At 41.7% G+C, this 23124-nt stretch overlaps 1 protein-coding gene and 1 long non-coding RNA gene across 3 annotated transcripts in view; one reads left to right on the top strand and one right to left on the bottom strand.

Annotated features, from left to right (window-relative positions):
* The window catches only part of LOC138946365 (uncharacterized), a 160666-nt gene that overhangs the window by 122085 nt on the left and 15457 nt on the right, over positions 1-23124 (top strand). For both annotated transcript variants that reach the window (XM_070317936.1, XM_070317938.1), the window contains exons 5-6: positions 730-862; positions 11560-11628. In XM_070317936.1, coding sequence (XP_070174037.1) covers positions 730-862; positions 11560-11628 — 202 coding nt within the window. The remainder of the gene's footprint in view (positions 1-729; positions 863-11559; positions 11629-23124) is intronic.
* LOC138946363 (uncharacterized) lies at positions 7200-10399 on the bottom strand. Its single transcript, XR_011449244.1, has 2 exons — positions 10298-10399; positions 7200-8435 (listed from the first exon to the last, which is right to left on the bottom strand). It is a non-coding gene; the product is annotated as an uncharacterized lncRNA (long non-coding RNA).

The following is a 23124-nucleotide window of genomic DNA, read 5'->3' as shown; positions in this document are numbered from 1 at the left end:
ATGCCACTCACACCCACACATGCCACTCACACCCACACATGCCACTCACACCCACACATGCCACTCACACCCACACATGCCACTCACACATGCCACTCACACCCACACATGCCACTCACACCCACACATGCCACTCACACCCACACATGCCCCTCACACCCACACATGCCACTCACACCCACACATGCCCCTCACACCCACACATGCCACTCACACCCACACATGCCCCTCACACCCACACATGCCACTCACACCCACACATGCCACTCACACCCACACATGCCACTCACACCCACACATGCCACTCACACCCACACATGCCCCTCACACCCACACATGCCACTCAGACCCACACATGCCCCTCACACCCACACATGCCACTCACACCCACACATGCCACTCACACCCACACATGCCCCTCACACCCACACATGCCACTCACACCCGCACATGCCACTCACACCCACACATGCCACTAACACCCACACATGCCACTCACACCCACACATGCCACTCACACCCACACATGCCACTCACACCCACACATGCCACTCACACCCACACATGCCACTCACACTCACACATGTCCCTCACACTCACACATGCCACTCACACCCACACATGCCACTCACACCCACACATGCCACTCACACCCACACATGCCACTCACACCCACACATGCCACTCACTTGTTAACTGATTTGCAAACGGCACTACTGTGTGTTGCAGCTATGGGACCCTGAACTCGGTGAATTTCCTGGAGGGCATGGCCAAGGGGCCTCAGTGGCCTCTCTACGCCAACCTCAACAACAAGGAGGCCTTGCAGAACTACCTCAAGAGGATGGCGGCCATGCCAGGACAGGTATGCTGATTTCAGTGGAGATTGATTGATTGATTGATTGATTGATTGATTGATTGACTGAATGATTGATTGACTTACTGATTGATTGATTGATTGATGGATTGACTTACTGATTGATTGATTGATTGATTGATCTTTGAAACAAAGATAGAGGTTTTGGCACAACCTAGTCGTTCAACCTGTCAGAGAGAGAGAGAGAGAGAGAAAGAGAGAGAGAGAGAGAGAGAGAGAGAGAGAGAGGGAAAACGAACGAACGAACGAACCTTATAACTCAAGGATGGAGATTTAAGGCTGACGCATATGGAGAGAGAAAAGGAGAGACAGACAGACAGACAGACAGACAGACATACAAGACACACACAGAGAGAGAAGAGAGAACAGAGACAGAGACACAGAGAGAGAGTCTCTGTACAATGGATGTCATGCATGCGATCGCGAGCGTGTCTGTGTACGTGCGTGCATGCCTCCGTTTGCTTATGCGTCTGTCTGTCTGTCTGTCTGTCTACCTGTCTGCTTGACTGTGGGATTTTTTTGCATTGGCACCGATGAAAAGCTACCGCTCTTAGCCGTACTTAACCCTTCTCTCCCGTCCACATCCGTACTCCTCACACACAGCACTATAACGACAACTTCGCAATTGAGCCAGATCTCTATAGTCAGTTGCAGACACACATGAGCTGACTTGGGTACACTTTGTGGCTCCCGCCTACCATTACCTTGTCAAAGACACTTACCTCTGACACTCACCATATAACGGGGTCTTGTGGTGGTGTAACTAGGGGTGTCGGTTTGGGAGTACGTTTGTTGGTGGTACAGGGGATGAGGGGGAGGGAGGGGGGCTATGGGGGGAGGGGGAGGGGGTGGGGGCCGGGTTTGATGTGATGGCTAGGGGTGGGGGGCGGAAGACGAGGGTAAAAGAGCGGGAACGGAGGAGGGGGTATTAGTTCAGGATTATTCAGGCATGCGACCAAGGGTAGGGCGGGTGGTGTCGAGAGAGGTGAAGGGACGGGGAATGTTTACAGTGCCGTGAACCGGGCTGTGAGCAGTGCCCGCCAGTGTTTAGCTCAGGCACCGTCGGCGGCAGACGCGCCTTAGTTCTATACAGGAAAATGCAGCGCGCTATTCTGGCCATCTGGCTGACTGTCGTCCTCATCTCTAAGGCAGACTGATACCAAGAGGTGTAAGTTACACCCGCCTTCAGGCTCAGGCATTTTCAAACGCTCGACTCAAGACTATATTTCCGACAATGAGGTTTTATTTTAATAGTCTATCAGTTTGGTAGTGTAGCGTGAGGGACGTGAGGGGTGGCACATGGAGGGAGGTCCGGGGGGGGGGGGGAGGGGGGGTTAGGGTGAAGCGCAAGGGAGGAACGTAGAAAGAATGCAGGAGTTTGGGAGGGGGAGGGAGCGGAGAGAATAGGGGGAAAGGGAGGGTGGGATTCAAGACAAGAAAAGACACAATCTTTATTATCGAGGGGTAATAGATGAACAAGAATATAGTTATATGCTCTTTTGTTTTACATCCAGCCCTCGCCCTAATATAGGGTCAACTAGAACAGAAAACAATATAGGCTAACCAAAGAACTATCAGAGCCAACCGGAGAGACAAAACCAGGACTGTTTTCATGGAGTCTCTAAAACATTCTATCAGTTTGGAAGTGTAACGAGGCCACGAGTAATGGCACCGGGGATGGGAGTTGGTGGAGGCCGGGGTAGCTCCCCCCAAGGGGCAGGGGAGAGGAGAGAAAAACAAATCAAGTCAGTTGTAGCGATGGTATGAGGTTGATCGTGAGCAGGGTGGCGAGGGGAGGGGTAGGGGGGGGGGGTGTGTGTTTAGAAAAGAAGCAGGACTATTTTCAATGGTCCCTGTGGGATAAAACAGTCTATTTATTAAAGGCGAACACGCCTTTTAAAACCTCCCGAAATCTGGAGAGAAAAAAAATCTTTAAAATGTTAGAGTCTTAAAATGAGGGTAATTATTAGACAGAGGTTATGAACAGAACATCTTAACAAAAACAGGGAGGGAATGTTCAATTCGGATGTAGTATGAAAGTGAAGCGAATGTTTTTTGAGTACGGGTATAATGGTGGAGGCCGAGGAGAAGAGGGAGGACAATCGTCGGCTTCGAAGTGTAGTCAAAGAGTGTATCCCTACGGATACACTCTTTGGTGTTCTGGCGGATTGGGTGGGTGGGGGGGGTTAGTAGAGGAGGGTAACTAAGAGTCGGGGTTGGTTTCATGGAGGTATTTACAGCCTCTACCTTACCACCCAGCGTGCGTGTTTAGAGTGACAATCGATCTTGTGAAATTGGTATTCTTGTGAGTTTGGTTGGTAGTGTGATGCCAGTGTGTGTGTGTGTTTAAGAGAGAGAGAAAGAAGGAAGAAACACAAAGAGAAGGAGAGAGGCAGTCGGAGATGGATGTGGTGTGTGTGTGTGGATGTGTGTGTGGATGTGTGTGTGTGTGAGTGCGTGCGTGCGTGCGTGTGTGATAGAGTGAGAAATAAATAGAGACAGACATACTCCTGCCTACTTACCCCAAGCCGGTGTCACGATTTCATCTTTCGCCTGTGTACATATTTCCCCCTCGACATATACTCAAGACTGAAAAAAAATTTCCTGGTAAAATTAAGAAGTGAAATTATTTATGGACGAAAAGCATGTCAGTTTCTTGCATGTGAAGAAAATTGGTGGTGAAATGTAATAGATTTCACCCCCAAAATCGATTTATTCGAAAACGTGTACCGAGTGGTTACGTCCCTTGAGTAAGAAGGGAAACATTTTAGGATGAATCAAATTTCTAAGTTAAATAAAAAAAATTGGTTGGACAAATTTGGCCCCATGAATGTAAGGTACACAAGGTCGCTCATCAGTACTATCGAAGGGTGTTTTTTTGTTCAGTGTAGAGTTTATACTAGATCAACGAGGCCGAGAATCAAAATATCAGCACGGGGAAAGATGAAAACGTCACACCGGCCCCACGTCATTAAGACGATGAAAGAAAGAAAGAAAAAAACCCCGCATCTGTCATGCTTGACTGAAAAGTGAAATGTACTCATCTTCAAAATAAAACAGTAGTTTGAATGTCACTGTCCACCACAACCTTACTTTATTTGTTTATTTTTTTGTTCAAGATTTTGGAACGGCAGCAATCTATCTGTTTTCGAATAAGATCGTGTTAAAAACAAGCTAAATGTCCTTAATGCTTAGAAGAGCGAAAATAGGGAATGGCCCAGAATAGGAACAAACCCAATAGAGAACATCCTCCCTATAAACTAACGGGACAGCCATGGAAATTTTCTACCGCTTACTATGCAGTCGTGACGTAACCTTTATCTGTGCACAAACTCTGACGGCCTGCTCAGTCAGAACACAGCTTTTGATTAGCTCATTATGTCATGTGGTGCAACAAGCATCACGCATGAATGGGCAAGCCAGCACGTGCAAAGAAGCATGGAAGCGTAACGGAGCCGTTTTCGAAGGACCTTGACCTTGTTACATCGGTTCAGGGCTACAAGGTAGGGGAATTGATCCAAGATGAAAATGCCTGAAAGCACACGTGTTCGAAATGTTGGAGCCGTCCCATAAGGCCAAACAAAAATATATGTTGGTTTAAGGTAACCCGAACGACTCTTTTTTCCCGCCGACCCTAAAACTTTTTTTCATTTCTCAAAAAAAAAGTCTTTAAAAAAACACCACTCTGGCACATTTTGCGAACCATACCGAGACTAATTTTTTTTTTTAAATAAATTTTTTAAAAAAAGCCGACCTATTTGTTTTGGGTCATGTTACCCTAAACCAACTATTTGTGTGTGTGGCCGAAACAACGTCATCAACACACACACACGCACGCACGCACACGCACATTCAGTCTCTCTCATTCAATCTCAGTTTCTATTTCTCTCTCTGCCAGTCTTTCTCTCTCTCTCTCTCTCTCTCTCTCTCTCTCTCTCTCTCTCTCTCTCTCTCTCTCTCTCTCTCAGTCTTTCTCTCTCTCTCTCTCTCAGCTACCAGCTTGTACTTATAATTACTTGCATAGTATGCATTTTATTTTATGAATAACCACATATGTATGCTCTTCATGCCTCATCTTCATCATCATCATCATCATCATCATCGTCGTCATCTTTATTATCACGTGCTGAAGTTTTCTGACCTCCTTTTGTTGGTAAGCTTTTTAACTTTTTAATTTTTAATTTTTCAATTTTATCATTGTGTGTCTGTGCGTCCCAAGGACAGATTGTAAGAAAAAGGCGTAGCCTTAAATCTTAATCCTTGTCAAATAAAGTTCAATTCAATTCAATTCTCTCTCTCCAAGTTTACACTGAAACGCACCTGAGAAAGAAAGAAAGCATTAAACATAAATTCAAGATGTTACAATACCACTTTTTGACTACGATGTTCCGTGACATCACAGAGTGCACCCAAAACGCACTTCAATGTAGCTCTTTCTTGCAAACAAGGTACAAGACAGCGAACGATAATGATCCAAATGAATAGCACCTCCTATCAGTTTAAAAGCTCATTTCCGGCAAGACGGAGTAGCAGGCAGTACCAGAAATGACGGGCTTTCCCTCACACAGAGTGGATGAAAGAAAACAGGCAACGTGAAACTGACAATCACCGTGCAGCACGTGCGTAACGATTGTGCATGCGCGCGCAGGTGAAACTGATGAGGGTTGGACAAGGGTGAAACTGGCAACACCACCTGTGTTGAATCGTGCGATGTGTGTGTTCGACAAACCGAGTCATGTGATCTTGATAGTAAGAGGGCTTGCGGTTGATGTAGTCAGTGTTTTTTTACCTCCGAATCGAGAGCATGGCGATTGCTGAGTCTGCATAAAGAATATTTAAAGGGAAGCTATTTCGCTTTAACATATTTTGGGATTGAGTTCTCTCTTGGTGCGTCGTGTTCTGTCTCTTTTTCTCCCTCTGTCGCTCAGTATTAACAGCTATTGTGTTTTCAGCGTAGCAATAGGGCCCGATATTTAGACGAGACAAGTATAATGCCGACGAGTCGAAGACGAGTCGCATTATACTTGTTCGAGTCTAAATATCGGACCCTATTGCTACGATGAAAACACAATAGCGTTTATATAGCTATTCTGACATTAAATTCTGTGTTAAAATCATGTTTTTGTCAGCAACAAGGACCAGAATGGTCCATGTCATTGATTGCAGACGACGGTTCCCTTTCTGCATGAAGCCACGGAAATAACCGAACATTGAAAAACCCACGGACATGTATTACGGAGAAAACTCAAGATAACCGGATGCTTAGCATTACGTCAATATCTTAGGAATCATATGACGTTATGACGTATCATGCTTGCCTACGTAGATTGTATGTTCGAAAGTCTGACTTCTGTTGGGAATTCGCGTGGTGAAGACTGCGGTAAATCTGTAGATGATAAGAGAACAAGGATTGTCTCAGAAGAAACGACGAAATGTTTCAGACCGGTAACTTCATTTCAACATTGCACTACACAATGGACGTTCTATGTGACAGGAGAGTTTGCTGATTTTGTGTTACATTGGTGATTGGAGAGATCGTCTGCAAAAATCAGAGATAGGTCGCTTCAGATTGCAGCTTCTGGAAATTTGCAAGGTTTGCTGCCAGTTAAAGAACTGGATTTTACACGTAATGTATGTCATGTACAGTAAGCAACAACAAAAACACACACAAAGCAAATTGCATCGTCTGTCGACTAGCCACAGACACAAGCCTGGCGAGGTATGCGTGTACTTTATACACGTGGAAGAAACCGGAACCATGCGTCTTTGTTATTGCCGATATCGTTTGGATATCGGCAAAAATGGCCAACTTTCGTAGCGTTATGCTTTGATGATCGGAAAAGGGATGTGTGAGACCATCCAATCACAGCCCCCGAATTCCCCCACGTGTCCATCAGAATAGCTATATGAGCCTGTGCCAAAACGTGCTTGCCAAAATGGGACATTTGGGGTTGAAAACCAAACTGGAAATAATACTGTCTTATCTTTATACACTAATTGACTTTGTATAGTGTAACTATTTCCATAACCAAAAAGATAACTTGGGCTTTACTTTTTGCGAAAAAACAAAAAAAAGGCATCAACATAGCTGTGTGTCAACTATAACGCGAGACACAGCATTTTCATAAGTATCTTTATAAGTTCTTAACTGATTTGCTTCAAATTTACTCAGCAAGTAAGATTTACATCCCAAAAGAGATTCATTGAGGAACTTCTAAAATGGACCTTGTATTTTGAAAAATAAGACACCCATCACTGTGTCCTGAGTTACAGTTGACACACTCCAGTCACAAGAAATCCTGTAAAAAAATTAAAAACAGAGATGTTTCAAAGACTAGAATATTTTATTAAAACCATCATTTGCAACTCAAACAAACCTCAAAATCACATGAAAAAGAAAGCAAAGTAGAAAAACTAGTCCCTGCTGTGTCAACTGTAACGGGGTCAAGGAAGACATGAAAATGGCACTGTGTCTCATGTTCCGGTTGACACACAAAGTCAGGAACACACACTGTAATGTGACAAGAGAATAAGAAATGCCAAAATGCCAGGTGTTACATGCAGGAAGTGCAAAATAAGGATAAGATGTCTTCAAATGTACAAATTCATTGGAAAATGGATGGCAAGAATCTCAAAAACACAACAGAAAACTAACCAAAACATTCCCAAATAGTAGTATATTTACACCATCAGCTTATACAGAAAGTTCCTGCAGTTAATGTTCGTGAACATTACATTCCAGTCTGAACGAGTCAAAAGTCATTAAACAAACAATTTTGCACTCAAAACTGGTTAAATAAAAATGAAAAATTAAAACGCAAGTTCATGGAGAAAACAAGGTAAAATTACAAACGCCCAAGGGAAATGTCAATCTCATGAATATCCTCCACATCCACACATTAAGTGTCACTTGCACTCTCAAATAGTCATGCACATAATCAAAGAAACACATGGCACACTAGCACCCTACAAAGGTAAATACAAGACTTGATCAATCACAAATTGGTAATCAGAGATTTAAAAAAAAATGTGCACCTCTACCAATAAATACACACAAGCATTCAAAGTACCACAATGTACAAGACTAGAGAAAATCACAAATCAGCTTTCACACATAGCTTTAGCTGCCAATGCCTACATGTAAAATAATATGATAATGATAACTGCAAAGTTCGTAAAATTGGCTTCCCCCATCAAATAAATTAATCTACTCGGGCTATGCATGATCAGCAAACTTGCCAGACTGTCACTGTCAGAAGGGAGTCAGACCAAACCAGATGCAGACCTGTTTACACTAAACCCGAGGCAAGAGTACTTTCCCAAAACGTTGAGTGTATTTTTCAAAAAGTTGGTGTACTTTGCAAGCAAAGCCATACGCGTGGGTGCAAACGTGTTTGTGTAAGAATAGCATGTCTTCTGTTCCTCTCCAAAGTTCGTTCATGGCAGACATCGTAGCGTTCAGGGTCCAGCTTTAGCCGTTGTCTGTACTCTTTGGATCGCTCGTTGTTCTGCTTCCGGACTCGTTCAGCCTGGGGTGACAATCTGACTTGCAGTCGCAGACCTTACAATCACGAAAAAGAAATGAGGCTCAAGTACAAGACAGAAAAATATTTGCCCACAGCACATCTAGAATTTAATGACATGTTCAAGTGCAGTTTCTACAGCACTGACCCCTGTCTCTTCTACCTCTCCCAGATAAATGTAACATTTCACTTTTAAGAGCAACAATACCACTTCTAACATCAGTCCTAAGAACTAAGACTGTACTGGATTTCCTACAAAGAGATGTGTCTAAGTTGACACAATCACCATAAATTAATATGCTTTCATCTGCAGAGTCATTTATTTACAAGGCTGGTAATTGAGGTAACTAAAAAAAACAAGTAACAAAGGACATAAAACAATACTGTGTCCTTCCCAAGAAAAGTTACGGTCGACATGCATTCCTCGTAAATCAAAGCTACAAACATTAAAAAAAAAAAAAAACCACAACCCTAAACTCTCAATTCCAAAAGTTAAAAGTAAAACGCAGACCTTAAATAGAAAAGAAAGGCATACGTATGTAAATGCACAGCTGTCCAAAAATACTTTGTGTCATTCGTAACGGAGACACAGTGAGAGTTACATGTCTTGCGTTACGATTGACGCAAGAAGATCCCCGAGTGGCCTTCTCGAAAAATATTTCACAACCAAACCAAGAACAAGCCGCTTAAGGCGAAAATACAACATTTAGTCAAGTAGCTGTCGAACTCACAGAATGAAACTGAACGCAATGCAATTTTTCAGCAAGACCGTATACTCGTAGCATCGTCAGTCCACCGCTCATGACAAAGGCAGGGAAATTGACAAGAAGAGCGGGGTAGTAGTTGCGCTAAGAAGGATAGCACGCTTTTCTGTACCACTCTTCGTTTGAACTTTCTGAGCGTGTTTTTAATCCAAACATATCATATCTATATGTTTTTGGAATCAGGAACCGACAAGGAATAAGATGAAAGTGTTTTTAAATTGATTTCGACAATTTAATTTTGATTATAATTCTTATATTTTTAATGTTCAGACCTTGTTTTTAATCTAAATATAACATATTTATATGTTTTTAGAATCAGAAAATGATGAAGAATAAGATGAACGTAAATTTGGATCGTTTTATAAAAAAAATTGTTGTTTTTACAATTTTCAGATTTTTAATGACCAAAGTCATTAAGTAATTTTTAAGCCACACAGCTGAAATGCAATACCGAAGTCCGGCCTTTGTCGAAGATTGCTTGGCCAAAATTTCAATCAATTTGATTGAAAAATGAGGGTGTGACAGTGCCGCCTCAACTTTTACAAAAATCCGGATATGACGTCATCAAAGGTATTTATCGAAAAAAAGAAAAACAAATTCGGGGATATCATTCCCAGGAACTTTCATGTAACATTTCATAAAGATCGGTCCAGTAGTTTGGTTTGAATTGCTCTACACGCACGCACACACACACGCACGCACGCACACACTCACACACACACAAACACCACGACCCTCGTTTCGATTCCCCCTCTATGTTAAAACATTTAGTCAAAACTTGACTAAATGTAAAAACAAGTCCGAAAACTCATACATTACTTGCTAATCCAAGCGGAACCATTGTTTGCTGTTGCTATTGCTAGCCGTGAAAATGTTCAGTCGATCGTAACAAAGACATCACAGAATATGGATCGATCGTAACGAAGACCCAAACTGTCCCTGTGTCTTAATTCAACAAAAAAACAACCAGCGTGCTTCAACGAACTTTTTCAGTCCAGACAAATGCTTAAAATATAAAAGGAAGAATCACCCAGAACATATTCTTTGCTACTAGCGCGAATAAGTAAAAAACTTGAAGAATTTTGAGTCGATCGTAACTTTATGTCGATCGTAACGCTCATCAAACGAAAACTTACCTTCCCTGCGAAAGTCGGCCATCCGTGTAGCAAAATGGAGTCCAACTGCGTGCGTGTAACGTTTTTGCTATTTATAACAGCAGCCCCGATACTTCCGCGGTCATTTAAAATAAGTTATTGAATATTGAGCGATCGTAACAAAAAGACATGAAAATTGCATTCAACCTAAAAACTTCTCAAAACTACTTAAAATACTTTTATTTTAAATCAATTGTTTGCAAATCAAATAAAACTTTTTATTTACTGCTGCTTACAACTTTCGGTTGCGATAATGACGTTCGTAGATTCGAAAATCCAGGGACGTATCGTGAGTTTGCTGGAGACACAGGGAGTTACGATCGCTATGGACGTTTTTGACGTCAAATATTTTGCCAATAAACATCTTTTTTTTCGTAGACATCATCTTTTCGTGGTAATTTAGGGTACATTTATCAATATTATGGGCACTGTTTCTAACTTGCCGACGGAGATTTCTGGACCGCGGACGAACAAAACACCATGTACGGAATGTCCCACTTTTAAGTCGCCGGATTTGCTCGCTTCGGCTAACATTTTTATTTTTTTCATGTAGGTGTAATGCATGCAAGCTTCTGAAACTGTCTTTGCTATGTCTTTAACATACATGCTTTCAAACTGTTCAGTGCTTTTTGCGATTGAAAGTGCGGTTGATGAACAGTAATGCATGAACATGTCGGCTCTTTCGGCAGACCACGTTTTGGCACAGGCTCATATGTCTCTGTCTCTCAGTCTATGTCTATGTCTCTGTCTCTCTGCCTCCGAGTCTATCTCTCTGCCTCCGAATCTGTCTCTCTCTATCTGTCAGTCTGTCTCTCTCTCTGTCTGTGTGTCTGTCTGTCTGTCTCTCTCTGTCTGTCTGTCTCTCTCTCTCTCTCTCTGTCTGTCTGTCTGTCTGTCTGTCTCTCTGTCTGTCTCTCTCTGTGTCTCTCTCTCTGTCTGTCTCTTCCTCTCTCTTGTCAGTTTCCATTAGTGTGTGTGCATGATTGGAGGGCGGGTTATTACTGTGTCCGTGTGTGTGTGTGTGTGTGTGTGTGTGTTTGTGTTCGCGGCATGCCCGCGTGAAGGTGTGTGTGTTCGTGTGTGTGTGTGTGTTTGTGTCTTTGTCTGTGTATGTGTGTGTGTGGCCCATGGGTGCATTTCAGTGTGCAGTATGACTGCATAAAGAAAGGGTGGTGTGCGCGCCCAAAATGGCTCCACCGTCAAGTGACACCTTCATCAAGACAGTGTTTCCATATCTCTTACAGGTGGACGAACAAATCACCCTGATGAAGAGGGCGATCAGATTGAAACGGACAAACCACTTGGTGTCGGTGGTAAGTATCGTTCACATACGCACCTTGTACACATCTCGCAGTCTCTTTTTTTCAACGATCGTGTATAAAAAAAATAAAAAATAAAAATTCCAAGCTACTCACCAAGTCTGAGCTCAATTGACCCCAGAGTACCAGAGATACAAGTCAAAAGTGTAGCGGACAAACAAACGAACAACCAAACCGACAGAGTAAAACCTAATAGCCCCTTTATTACCTAAAGGCGGCTAAAAAAATAAAAAATAAAAAAGCTTGCAATACATGAGGGCCCCAAAGGGTTTAAAATCGTGATCGTGATTGGCGTTTTTTGACCTTTCTGTGACCGTGATTGCCGAAATTTCCATTTCTGTGATCGTGATGGGACTTTGCCCGTGATCCGTGATGACAAAAAAATCAAGTCTCGTGATCGTGATCGTCATTTGTTTTCGTGATCGTGATGGGCATTATTGCAAAGCATTTTATTTTCAACGTACATTTTTCACAGCTGTATCACTCTATGATCCTCTATTCGTCAAGGTGTTTGTGATCGTGAAAACAAAAATCAAGGTAACTGTGATCGTGAAAGCTAAAATGTCCCTTCCCGTGATCGTGATGATACACCCCCTTTGGGGCCCTCATACATTACAGTTAGTTGGTCGTCCCGATCGCAGGAGCAAAGTCGATCGGAAGCGTGGAACATGCACCGGATGTTGTGAAAAGCTTGTCCGAGGTAAAGGGGCCCTTACTCTTCCAGACCGCTGAAAATCATGACAGAGTTATGTTCGAAAATCGTTTATTATGGTGTGGTATTTTGGCTCGAATAAGATCAATCAATCAATCAATGAGGCTTATATCGCGCATATTCCGTGGGTACAGTTCTAGGCGCTCTGCAGTGATGCCGTGTGAGATGAAATTTTATACGGCCAGTAGATTGCAGCCATGTCGGCGCATATTTACCTTTCACGGCCTTATTCCAAGCCACACGGGTATGGTAGACAATTATTAACCGTGCCTAAGCAATTTTGCCAGGAAAGACCCTTTTGTCAATCGTGGGATCTTTAACGTGCACACCCAATGTAGTATACACGGGGGGTGGTTCGGACACCGAAGAGAGTCTGCACACAAAGTTGACTCTGTGAAATAAATTTCCGCCGAACCTGGGATCGAACTCGCGCTGACAGCGGCCAACTGAATACAAATCCAGCGCGCTACCAACTGAGCTATATCCCCGCCCACTTCGACACGCCAGCATTAGGCTTGTCTCCTCAAAGCATCGAGATACGATCATGATGATCAAACGCGAGAGGGGATGCGTGTGTCAGTGCCTGAGAAATACATCTTTGACCGAATCTGGGATTCGAACCCATGCCGATATCGACAAAGTTGTTATAAAACCAGCGCGCTATTGACTTAGCTACGTCAGCCCCCGCCCTTGATTTTTGAAAGACAAGTGTGTCATATCAAACGAACATTGTCAAAATGTACATGGGAGATCATTTTTCACTGTGTCTCTTTGATTGTTTAACTCAATATAATTAGCTCTTAGGGAATTGTTATACAGAAAAGTTGCTTAAAATACATTTAGATATAGTAATGTTAATGTTATAGTAAAAACATTACTTAAAAAAAATAAAATAAAAAAAAATCAATGAAGAAGGATGCTCCCCGCCAACAACAACAAAAAACAAAAACAAAAAAAGGCAAAAAAGAAAGGGTTGAAGCAGCCTGCATGCAACTGAGATTTAAAAAAAAAAAAAAAAAAAAAGAGAAAAAAAAAAAAATAAAAAAAGAGACCAAAAAAAACAAGTCGCGTAAAGCGAAAATACAATATTTAGTCAAGTAGCTGTCGAACTCACAGAATGAAACTGAACGCAACGCCATTTTTCAGCAAGACCGTATACTCGTGGCGGGGTAGCTAAGAAGGATAGCACACTTTTCTGTACCTCTCTTTGTTTTAACTTTCTGAGCGTGTTTTTAATCCAAACATATCATATCTATATGTTTTTGGAATCAGGAACCGACAAGGAATAAGATGAAGGTGTTTTTAAATTGATTTGGACAATTTAATTTTGATAATAATTTTTATATATTTAGTTTTCAGAGCTTGTTTTTAATCCGAATATAACATATTTATATGTTTTTGGAATCAGCAAATGATGGAGAATAAGATAAACGTAAATATAGATCGTTTTATAAATTTTTAATTTTTTTACAATTTTCAGATTTTTAATGACCAAAGTCATTAATTAATTTTTAAGCCACCAAGCTGAAATGCAATACCGAAGTCCGGGCTTTGTCGAAGATTACTTGACCAAAATTTCAACCAATTTGGTTGAAAAATGAGGGCGTGACAGTGCCGCCTCAACTTTCACGAAAAGCCGGATATGACGTCATCAAAGACATTTATCAAAAAAATGAAAAAAACGTTCGGGGATTTCATACCCAGGAACTCTCATGTCAAATTTCATAAATATCGGTCCAGTAGTTTAGTCTGAATCGCTCTACACACACACACACACAGACACACAGACACACAGACACACGCACATACACCACGACCCTCGTTTCGATTCCCCCTCGATGTTAAAATATTTAGTCAAAACTTGACTAAATATAAAACAAGTCGCGTAAGGCGAAAATACAATATTTAGTCAAGTAGCTGCCATTTTTCAGCAAGACCGTATACTCGTAGCATCGTCAGTCCACCGCTCATGGGAAAGGCAGTGAAATTGACAAGAAGAGCGGGGTAGTAGTTGCGCTAAGAAGGATAGCACGCTTTTCTGTACCTCTCTTTGTTTTAACTTTCTGAGCGTGTTTTTAATCCAAACATATCATATCTATATGTTTTTGGAATCAGGAACCGACAAGGAATAAGATGAAAGTGTTTTTAAATTGATTTGGACACTTTAATTTTGATAATAATTTTTATATATTTAATTTTCAGAGCTTGTTTTTAATCCGAATATAACATATTTATATGTTTTTGGAATCAGCAAATGATGGAGAATAAGATAAACGTAAATTTGGAGCGTTTTATAAATTTTTATTTTTTTTTACAATTTTCCGATTTTTAATGACCAAAGTCATTAATTAATTTTTAAGCCACCAAGCTGAAATGCAATACCGAACCCCGGGCTTCGTCGAAGAATACTTGACCAACATTTGAACCAATTTGGTTGAAAAATGAGGGCGTGACAGTGCCGCCTCAACTTTCACGAAAAGCCGGATATGACGTCATCAAAGACATTTATCAAAAAAATGAAAAAAACGTATGGGGATTTCATACCCAGGAACTCTCATGTCAAATTTCATAAAGATCGGTCCAGTAGTTTAGTCTGAATCGCTCTACACACACACACACACAGACACACAGACACACAGACACACACACGCACATACACCACGGCCCTCGTTTCGATTCCCCTCGATGTTAAAATATTTAGTCAAAACTTGACTAAATATAAAAAGAGAAAAAAAAAAATATATATATATAATTAGCTCTCGTAATATTCGACTCACGTTTTCTGTGGCGCAACTCTTCCTTGCCCATAAAAACGTCGTTGGAATTGTTTCAGGAATTAATTTCCTATCAACGGCTCGTGTTAATCGTACTCATCTAAAACGAATACGCTAAAAACACACTAAAAACGAAAACAAATCTCCCATCACACAAAAAGATGTCAGGGTGTTGCTTATTAGTATGTGCCAAAGCGGAGGGATGGTCTTTTTCAATGTGAAACTCCACGCAGATCTGAGAAAGTGAGCAGAACTGTTTCCACAGGAAGCTAGGACTTTCCCTTTAAGACGTGCGTTATGACAAACGAGAAGTAATTCACTTTGGAATGACAAGAGTCAGTCGGCTCTGCTCGGGTAATTGTTCTAATATTTCTTGGAAGGCGCAGCAATGTAGGTGTCATTACAGAACCGCCAGAGACATATTGTTTTCTGAAGTAGCTGGTGCAGTACGCGGAAAATGAGAAAGCGGGTGAAGGAATTTGTTAAGGCCAAAAAAAAAATTGTCTGTTTCTGGTAACATGGCTAAAAAAAATAGGGTCGGTAGGTCGGGATTTTTTTTGTTTTTTTTTTTGTTTTTTTGTTTTGGTACCCCAAATGTAGACCAATAAAACTAACTTTAAAAATCGCGCAAAGAGACTGGATTCACTATACATAGAGTCAAGACACTCAACACATTTACAAATCGTCAGCGGACTTTCGTTTTCACACGTTTTTGTTGTTCATTTTCTCACCCTGTCCTTTACCACCAAAAAAATAAATAAAAATTTTGAGTTTGAAAAAAAAAAAGTTTAGGGTCGGCGCCGAAATTTAGGGTCGGTCGGGTGACCAGAAACAGACAATTTTTTGTTGTTGGCCTAATGAGTGGGTGGTTTAATGACCGACTGGTGTGACCGAACGAAGGGTTTGTTCTTATTGTCTTGGCTGTCTAAACCTGTTTTTGTTTTAGAATACCGTGGCGGGAATGTAGCTCAGTCGGTAGCGCGCTGGATTTGTATCCAGTTGGCCGCTGTCAGCGTGAGTTCGTCCCCACGTTCGGCGAGAGATTTATTTATCAGAGTCAACTTTGTGTGCAGACTCTCCTCGGTGTCCGAACACCCCCGTGTGTACACGCAAGCACAAGACCAAGTGCGCACGAAAAAGATCCTGTAATCCATATCAGAGTTCGGTGGGTTATAGAAACACGAAAATACCCAGCATGCTTCCTCCGAAAACGGCGTATGGCTGCCTAAATGGCGGGGTAAAAAACGGTCATACACGTAAAATTCCACTCGTGCAAAAAACACGAGCGTACGAGGGAGTTTCAGCCCACGAGCGCAGGAAAAGAAGAAGAAGAAGTTTAAGAATACCACCTCATCTGTAGCTCATTGTAAATGTCCATGTAACCTTTCACTGGTATTCATTTTGTCCAGGTTTAACGTAGACTAAGAAGATTCTTTTACTTGAACACGATTCAGACATCTAGGCTTACAACATGGCTGCTTGCTGTGCGAAAAGTTGTTGTTGTTGTTGTTGTTGTTGTTGTTGTTGTTGTTGTTGTTGTTGTTGTTGTTGTTGTTGTTGTTGTTGTTGTTGTTGTTGTTGTTCTTGTTGTTGTTCTTGTTCTTGTTGTTCTTGTTGTTCTTGTTGTTTGTTTGTTTTGTAATAAATTCAGCAAAAACATTGTCTACCATACACAGGAAGTAGGCACTGAGGCAGTGCGTGTTTGATATTATTTTGTGCAAGTATAAAGATAGGTGATGACATATCCCACACGACATCCTGAACAAATCTTTGGTGAGTTAAAGATGGATTACCTCGAGAAGGAAAGTAACTTTGTTCCGATGGTTGTTTTTCGGACTGGTGCATTCAACAATGCTTATTAGAGGTGTCGCACGTGCATTGTGTCTGTTTTTTGGGTTTTTTGTTTTTTTGTTGAGTATGTCAGAATTGAAGAAAATCGGCGGTTTATACAAAGTAGGTCTTATATTGGCATGCTTCGCCGAGACCAGTTGCTCGTCCCGTCTCAGTCCACAGGTTTTGGCTAGCCAGGTTTTAGTAGTTTCCACGATGACTGATACCAGAATTGCATTGTCGATCTTTTAGTTTCAAGCCACAGATTGACTTTTTTTATATAGCTTTACGTGACTTGTTTTTCTTTGGCTGAACGATGAATTGTTGGTGATATTTGCTGGTGAAGGAACGAATCTATCCCATGTTAAGTAATACAACCTGTACCTTAGATTTATATTTAAAGGTACTGAACTTGTCAAATCCAGGTGCACGGAGCCCCTGGGGCTTTTAGTCATACCTCAGGCAGCTATCCGTTAGAAGAACTACCAAGTTTCATTGACTTGCACCCAAAGAGTCAAGAACTGCGATTTTTTTACGAATTAATTTCGTACTCGGACCCGGCTGGTCTTGACCTATTTTTGGATCTAAATTTAGATCAGGTAGATCACCACATCATGCACAAAAAGACACGTCACTAGCAAACTATGTCAGACGTCATCATGAGTTTGTGTAAAACAAAATGGAGGCCGGAATCACTCAGTTGAATCGAACTCCGACCAAACACCACGTAATAACTAGGTTAATTTATGCACTCGCGTGAACAAGAAACTGTCGAGCTTCACAGATGTCGTCGTTGGGTAGTTTTGGGTTTGTTTTACTACCATAGGAGGATTTTTGAACTGTAAATGCACTCAGCTGCAACAAAAACGCAAAACGAAGGCTGTGAGCTGCACTGTGCCTTTAACAAACGTAGATTCCTCTCCGCACAAATATCGTCCGTGTTCTTTAGCTCAGTACGGGTTTTTTTGTGCACTTCTTTTTTTCTCCCGTAGAACATGGATACATCTGCTTGCTGTTGGGTGGTGTAGAGACGCATCAGTGTGGCAGTTTTATAGCTTTGGACTCGGACTACCCCGTCCTTAAGCTTAGCACTTATCAGTTTGGTCAGTTATGGCCGTCGTAGCCTGAAGATAATGAGTTAAAGATTTAGTTGATTCAGGTGGACACGGCTTTGAAGAGTGGACTAGACAACCCCTTCACAATATCGTAAAAAAACTGACTTGCTGGTGTGAAATACAGGAGAAACAAACAAAATCAGTACTAAGGGGGACACTACTTAGGGATGCGTACTGGTATCGAAGATCTCAGAGGATCTTTGGAAATATTTCAACGACAACGATGGACAAAGTGTGTATTGTTCCACAATTTAGTTTGATTTATATGAATTGTTCGTATGTGAAGAAAAGATTGTCAAAGTCACTAGAACCAAGATCAGTAATAGCAAACGTCAATACACTAACACTGCCACCAAGACAACAATGATATGACACCAGACTAAACAAGAAATTCCTCCGAGGTAGGAAAAACACCCCCGTCCTTACCATTTCCTTTGACCATTAATATGTCCCTCTATAAGTCCTTGTAGAATCTTAATCCACCAATAACTCCCTAACCGTATGTTTGACTGGTCCCAATTTTTGTAAGGACCGTCTCAGGAATGTATAGAACCTGTTCACCAAGTTTGGTGACGATCGGTCCGTTCATTCTTGAGATCTATATGCGAACACAAACAAACAAACAAACAAACAAACAAACAAACAAACAAACACATCGACCGAATCCTATACACACCCCTATACCGGGGGTGTAAATAGCGACATCAAGGGGTGAGAATATCAAACAACAACAGCTGTGAACGGGGGCCCGGGTAGCTCAGGTGGTAGAGCACTGGACTTGTGATCGAGAGGTCGCTGGTTCGAATCCGGGCCGGGACGGACACGGGTCAACCTTATGTGCAGACCCAGAGACGGTATCCATCTCCCACCCCCGTGTCACCACAATGGCACGTTAAAGATCTTGGTCATTCTACCATAAGTGCAGATGGCTGATGCCACCTAAACACGCAAACATCAAAAAGCCGTGAGGGCGTAAAACTCGAATCGTATAAACCAATTCATGTCCAATATGGACATTAAGACCTGACGGACAATAAGCCCCTTAAAATTTACTTACTGTGAACGAAAACATTAGTGCGCTGGCGGGATATGCGCAAACTAGCTCAATCAACAACAACAACAACAACGATGACAACAACAACAACAACAACAACATTAACAATTAATTTCTGCACATCTCCTATCCATCCCTCTTCTTTTTATATTTAGTCAAGTTTTGACTAAATGTTTTAACATCGAGGGGGGAATCGAGACGAGGGTCGTGGTGTATGTGCGTGTGTGTGTCTGTGTGTGTGTATGTGCGTGTGTCTGTGTGTGTGTGTGTGTGTGTGTGTGTGTGTGTGTGTGTGTGTCTGTGTGTCTGTGTGTGTCTGTGTGTGTGTGTGTGTGTGTAGAGCGATTCAGACTAAACTACTGGACCGATCTTTATGAAATTCGACATGAGAGTTCCTGGGTATGATATCCCGAGACGTTGTTTTTATTTGTTGATAAATGTCTTTGATGACGTCATATCCGGCTTTTCGTGAAAGTTGAGGCGGCACTGTCACGCTCTCATTTTTCAACCAAATTGATTGCAATTTTGGTCAAGTAGTCTTCGACGAAGCCCGGACTTTGGTATTGCATTTCAGCTTGAAGGCTTAAAAATTAATTTATGACTTTGGTCGTTAAAAATCTAAAAATTGTAATTAAAATTATATTTTTATAAAACGATCCAAAATTACGTTCATCTTATTCTCCATCATTTGCTGATTCCAAAAACATATGAATATGTTATATTTGGATTAACAACAAGCTCTGAAAATTAAATATATAAAAATTATTATCAAATTTTGTTTTCGACATCAATTTAAAAACACTTTCATCTTATTCCTTGTCGGTTCCTGATTCCAAAAACATATAGATATGATATGTTTGGATTAAAAACACGCTCAGAAAGTTAAAACGAAGAGAGGTACAGAAAAGCGTGCTTTCCTTCTCAGCGCAACGAATACCCCGCTCTTCTTGTCAATTCCACTGGCACTGCCTTTGCCACGGGCGGTGGAGTGACGATGCTGCGAGTATACGGTCTTGCTGCGTTGCGTTGCGTTCAGTTTCATTCTGTGAGTTCCACAGCTTGACTAAATGTAGTAATTTCGCCTTACGCGACTTGTTATTCCTTTTCTTCCCATCCTTCCTTCCTTTCTTTATAATGATGATGCAACGTTTATTATGTTATTAATAGATTTGGTTTATTTAGACGAATTGTTTGGCCGTAACCGCCTTACGTTGAACTGTCCATGCAGGAACATCACTATAAGCTTCTAGCTTGCTGTTACCTGTGTATTTTGTATACATGTCGTGACTGTGACTTTTGTTAAAATAAACTTGGTGTTTATAACAACATCAACAAAGCATTACCGAAATAAAGCAATAAGGGAACTGATAAACTAAAAACTCGCAGTCTAAACAGTATATCGACAACAGAACTGGAAAATGTCGAGTGTAAGCCTACGTTTACATCGTTCGGGTTTTTGTGTGTGATTTTTTTCTTCTTTTTTTTTTCTCACTTTTTATTAAAAAAAAAAATGTAATATAAATTAGAAATCTTGATGTCATGCAGCTCATTTCTCGGCAGCAGGTGGCGCGTCTAATCGCATTTTATCGTAAGCTTACACTTATAAATGTTTACCCACCTGCTCCCTTGACGGTCATTAATCGTCGATTTCCTGTCTTGTTTATTGTATTTTCTTTCCTATTTTCATGGAAATGTCTCGTTTCCATGCAAATCCTTGAAATCTTGATAACCTTCTTTTAATGGAGATGCCTGCTGTCTAAGTATATATGCATAGCCTCGACGTGACCCGTAGTGTGTTTGGATCTAAGTTTAGGTCTCAATTTAGTGTTAGGTATAGTGAAGGGTGTAGAAGTCTGCTCTACTAGCTGGTTTGTGTCTGTCAGTGTGTCTCCGTCTTCGCGTCTGTCTGTCTGGCTCTGTCTCTCTGTCTCTGTCTGTCTGTCTGTCTGACTGCTTCTCTCTCTCTCTCTCTCTCTCTCTCTCTCTCTCTCTCTCTCTCTCTCTCTCTCTCTCTCTCTCTCTCATCGCTCCAAGGTATGTGTGTTGCCATATATTTGCAAATCATGTGTCGATGTGTGTGTGTGTGTGTGTGTCTGTGTGTGTGTGTGTGTGTGTGTGTGTGTGTGTGTGTGTGTGAGAGAGAGAGAGAGAGAGAGAGAGAGAGTGTGTGTGTGTTTGTGTTTTTATGTGTCAGTGTTGCGCGCGTTTATCTGTCGGTTGGTTTCTTTGTCACTCTTGATGTCTCTCTATCAGTCAATTGCTTTCGTTAGATCTTCGGCTTTCTTGCATGGCTCTTAGTTTCATTTCCCAACTGGCCTGTCCAGTTTTTGCTATTAATAGTCAAATCGACATCGTATACAAGAACAACACTCATCTTTCGCGTAGCACGCCATGAATAATAGGAATCCTCTCCCTTGGCCGAAGATAAAATCAAACCCGCATCACGATAAAACCGCAAATATTTTGGATCAGCCACTGATGCCAATATTCATGGCAGAAAAAGGTCAGAAAATCGGCCAAATGTTGACATATGTGTTCCGAGCTAATGTAAACACGCCAGCGCAACTCCACACGGGCCCTCGGCATATTCGAGAGGTTGCGAAGAAAACGATCGAATGCTCAGTACGGAACGAGGCAAAGATGGTCTCACTGTTTTCGTCGTCTATACTACCGGTGTAACATTCCGTTCGTGGAACCTACTTCGTCTCCTGGGCTGAGCCGGGTGCACGAACCAAATGTGGGTCCCACCCAAACTGACGGGAGAGAACAAACTGCGGGTTCTAATTCGTTGAAATCACAACGCATCTCAGTTTTAACCAATCCAACACTGCGCGTGGCTCCCGTTTGGGTGGCAACTTTGTCGTGCACCTCAGCTCTGTGGATCTTTCCTGAGACATTTCCATGGTTTCCATTACCCTCGTTAAAGAATGAATCATTGTATTGTCATTGTCATTGTTCTTGGGAGGCAGAACGTGAGTTTCACTTGCAGACTGCGTGAGACGAGAAGAATGACGTCATCTCTGTCGCGGTTCCGTCCTCGGTATTCGGTCTTTCTCTCCGCAATTCCTTTATTGACTTGGTACAGGCTGGTACATTTACCTCAGACATTTAACTATATGTGTATCTTGGACGACATTCCTTCTTCTACCGAGGTGTGAAGATTGTGCCAGAAGCTACGTGTACGGATAGTCTTCGGACTGACACATTTCAAAGGGAGTAAGAAATCGCCGGAGTTTCTGGGGTAGGAGGGGGTGGGGGGGGGGAGGGGGGGAGCTTCAAATGATCTCAAATGTTAATTTTTAGCTGAATATAAACAACATTTATAATGAACCCGTCTCAACCTGGTGTTTGTGTGTGTGTATGTGTGTGTGTGTGTGTGTGTGTGTGTGTGTGTGTGTGTGTGTGTGTGTGTGTGTGTGTGTGTGTGTGTGTCTGTCTGTCTGTCTGTCTGTCTGTCTGTCTGTCTGTCTGTCTGTCGGTCGGTCTGTAGCATATTTTTCCTGTTGCCGACAAATAATTATGGGTATATAAATAGTATTACAAATGTGCGGGCGTGTGTGTTTAATCCAGCCGCCAGTATCAAGAGGCGGCTATGCAAAATAGAGACGTTTGGCTCAAAGCAACTTTTCAAGAAAATGGGAGGCCTCGCTTTTTGTGGTTAAAAACAAAATGGGGCATAGAGACCTGGAATTTTTACCTCGCACAAACGAGAAAATACATTTAGCTCTATGCCTTGGATATGGTACATTAGGGTACTCCTAGAGATATGATTGTTTTAACAAACTCTCTAGTTTATGTGCCTGTTCCAGTAGATTTAGCGATTTGTCATATAATCTGCATATTCGTTGTTTCTTTTCGCCACGTGACTGAAAAAATACATATTTACTGTTTTTGTTACATGACAATTGAGCCGCATGACATTTAATGTGCACATTTATTGCTTCTGAATGATCACGTTTAAATTCGTTCTATACTGTTTTACATCCAGTATAGGAACACTGTTTG

Source organism: Littorina saxatilis, linkage group LG13 (assembly GCF_037325665.1).
Source record: "Littorina saxatilis isolate snail1 linkage group LG13, US_GU_Lsax_2.0, whole genome shotgun sequence".
Lineage (NCBI taxonomy): Eukaryota > Metazoa > Mollusca > Gastropoda > Littorinimorpha > Littorinidae > Littorina > Littorina saxatilis.
The sequence above is the reverse complement of the archived record's forward strand: the minus strand, read 5'-3'. Positions and strand labels throughout refer to the sequence as shown.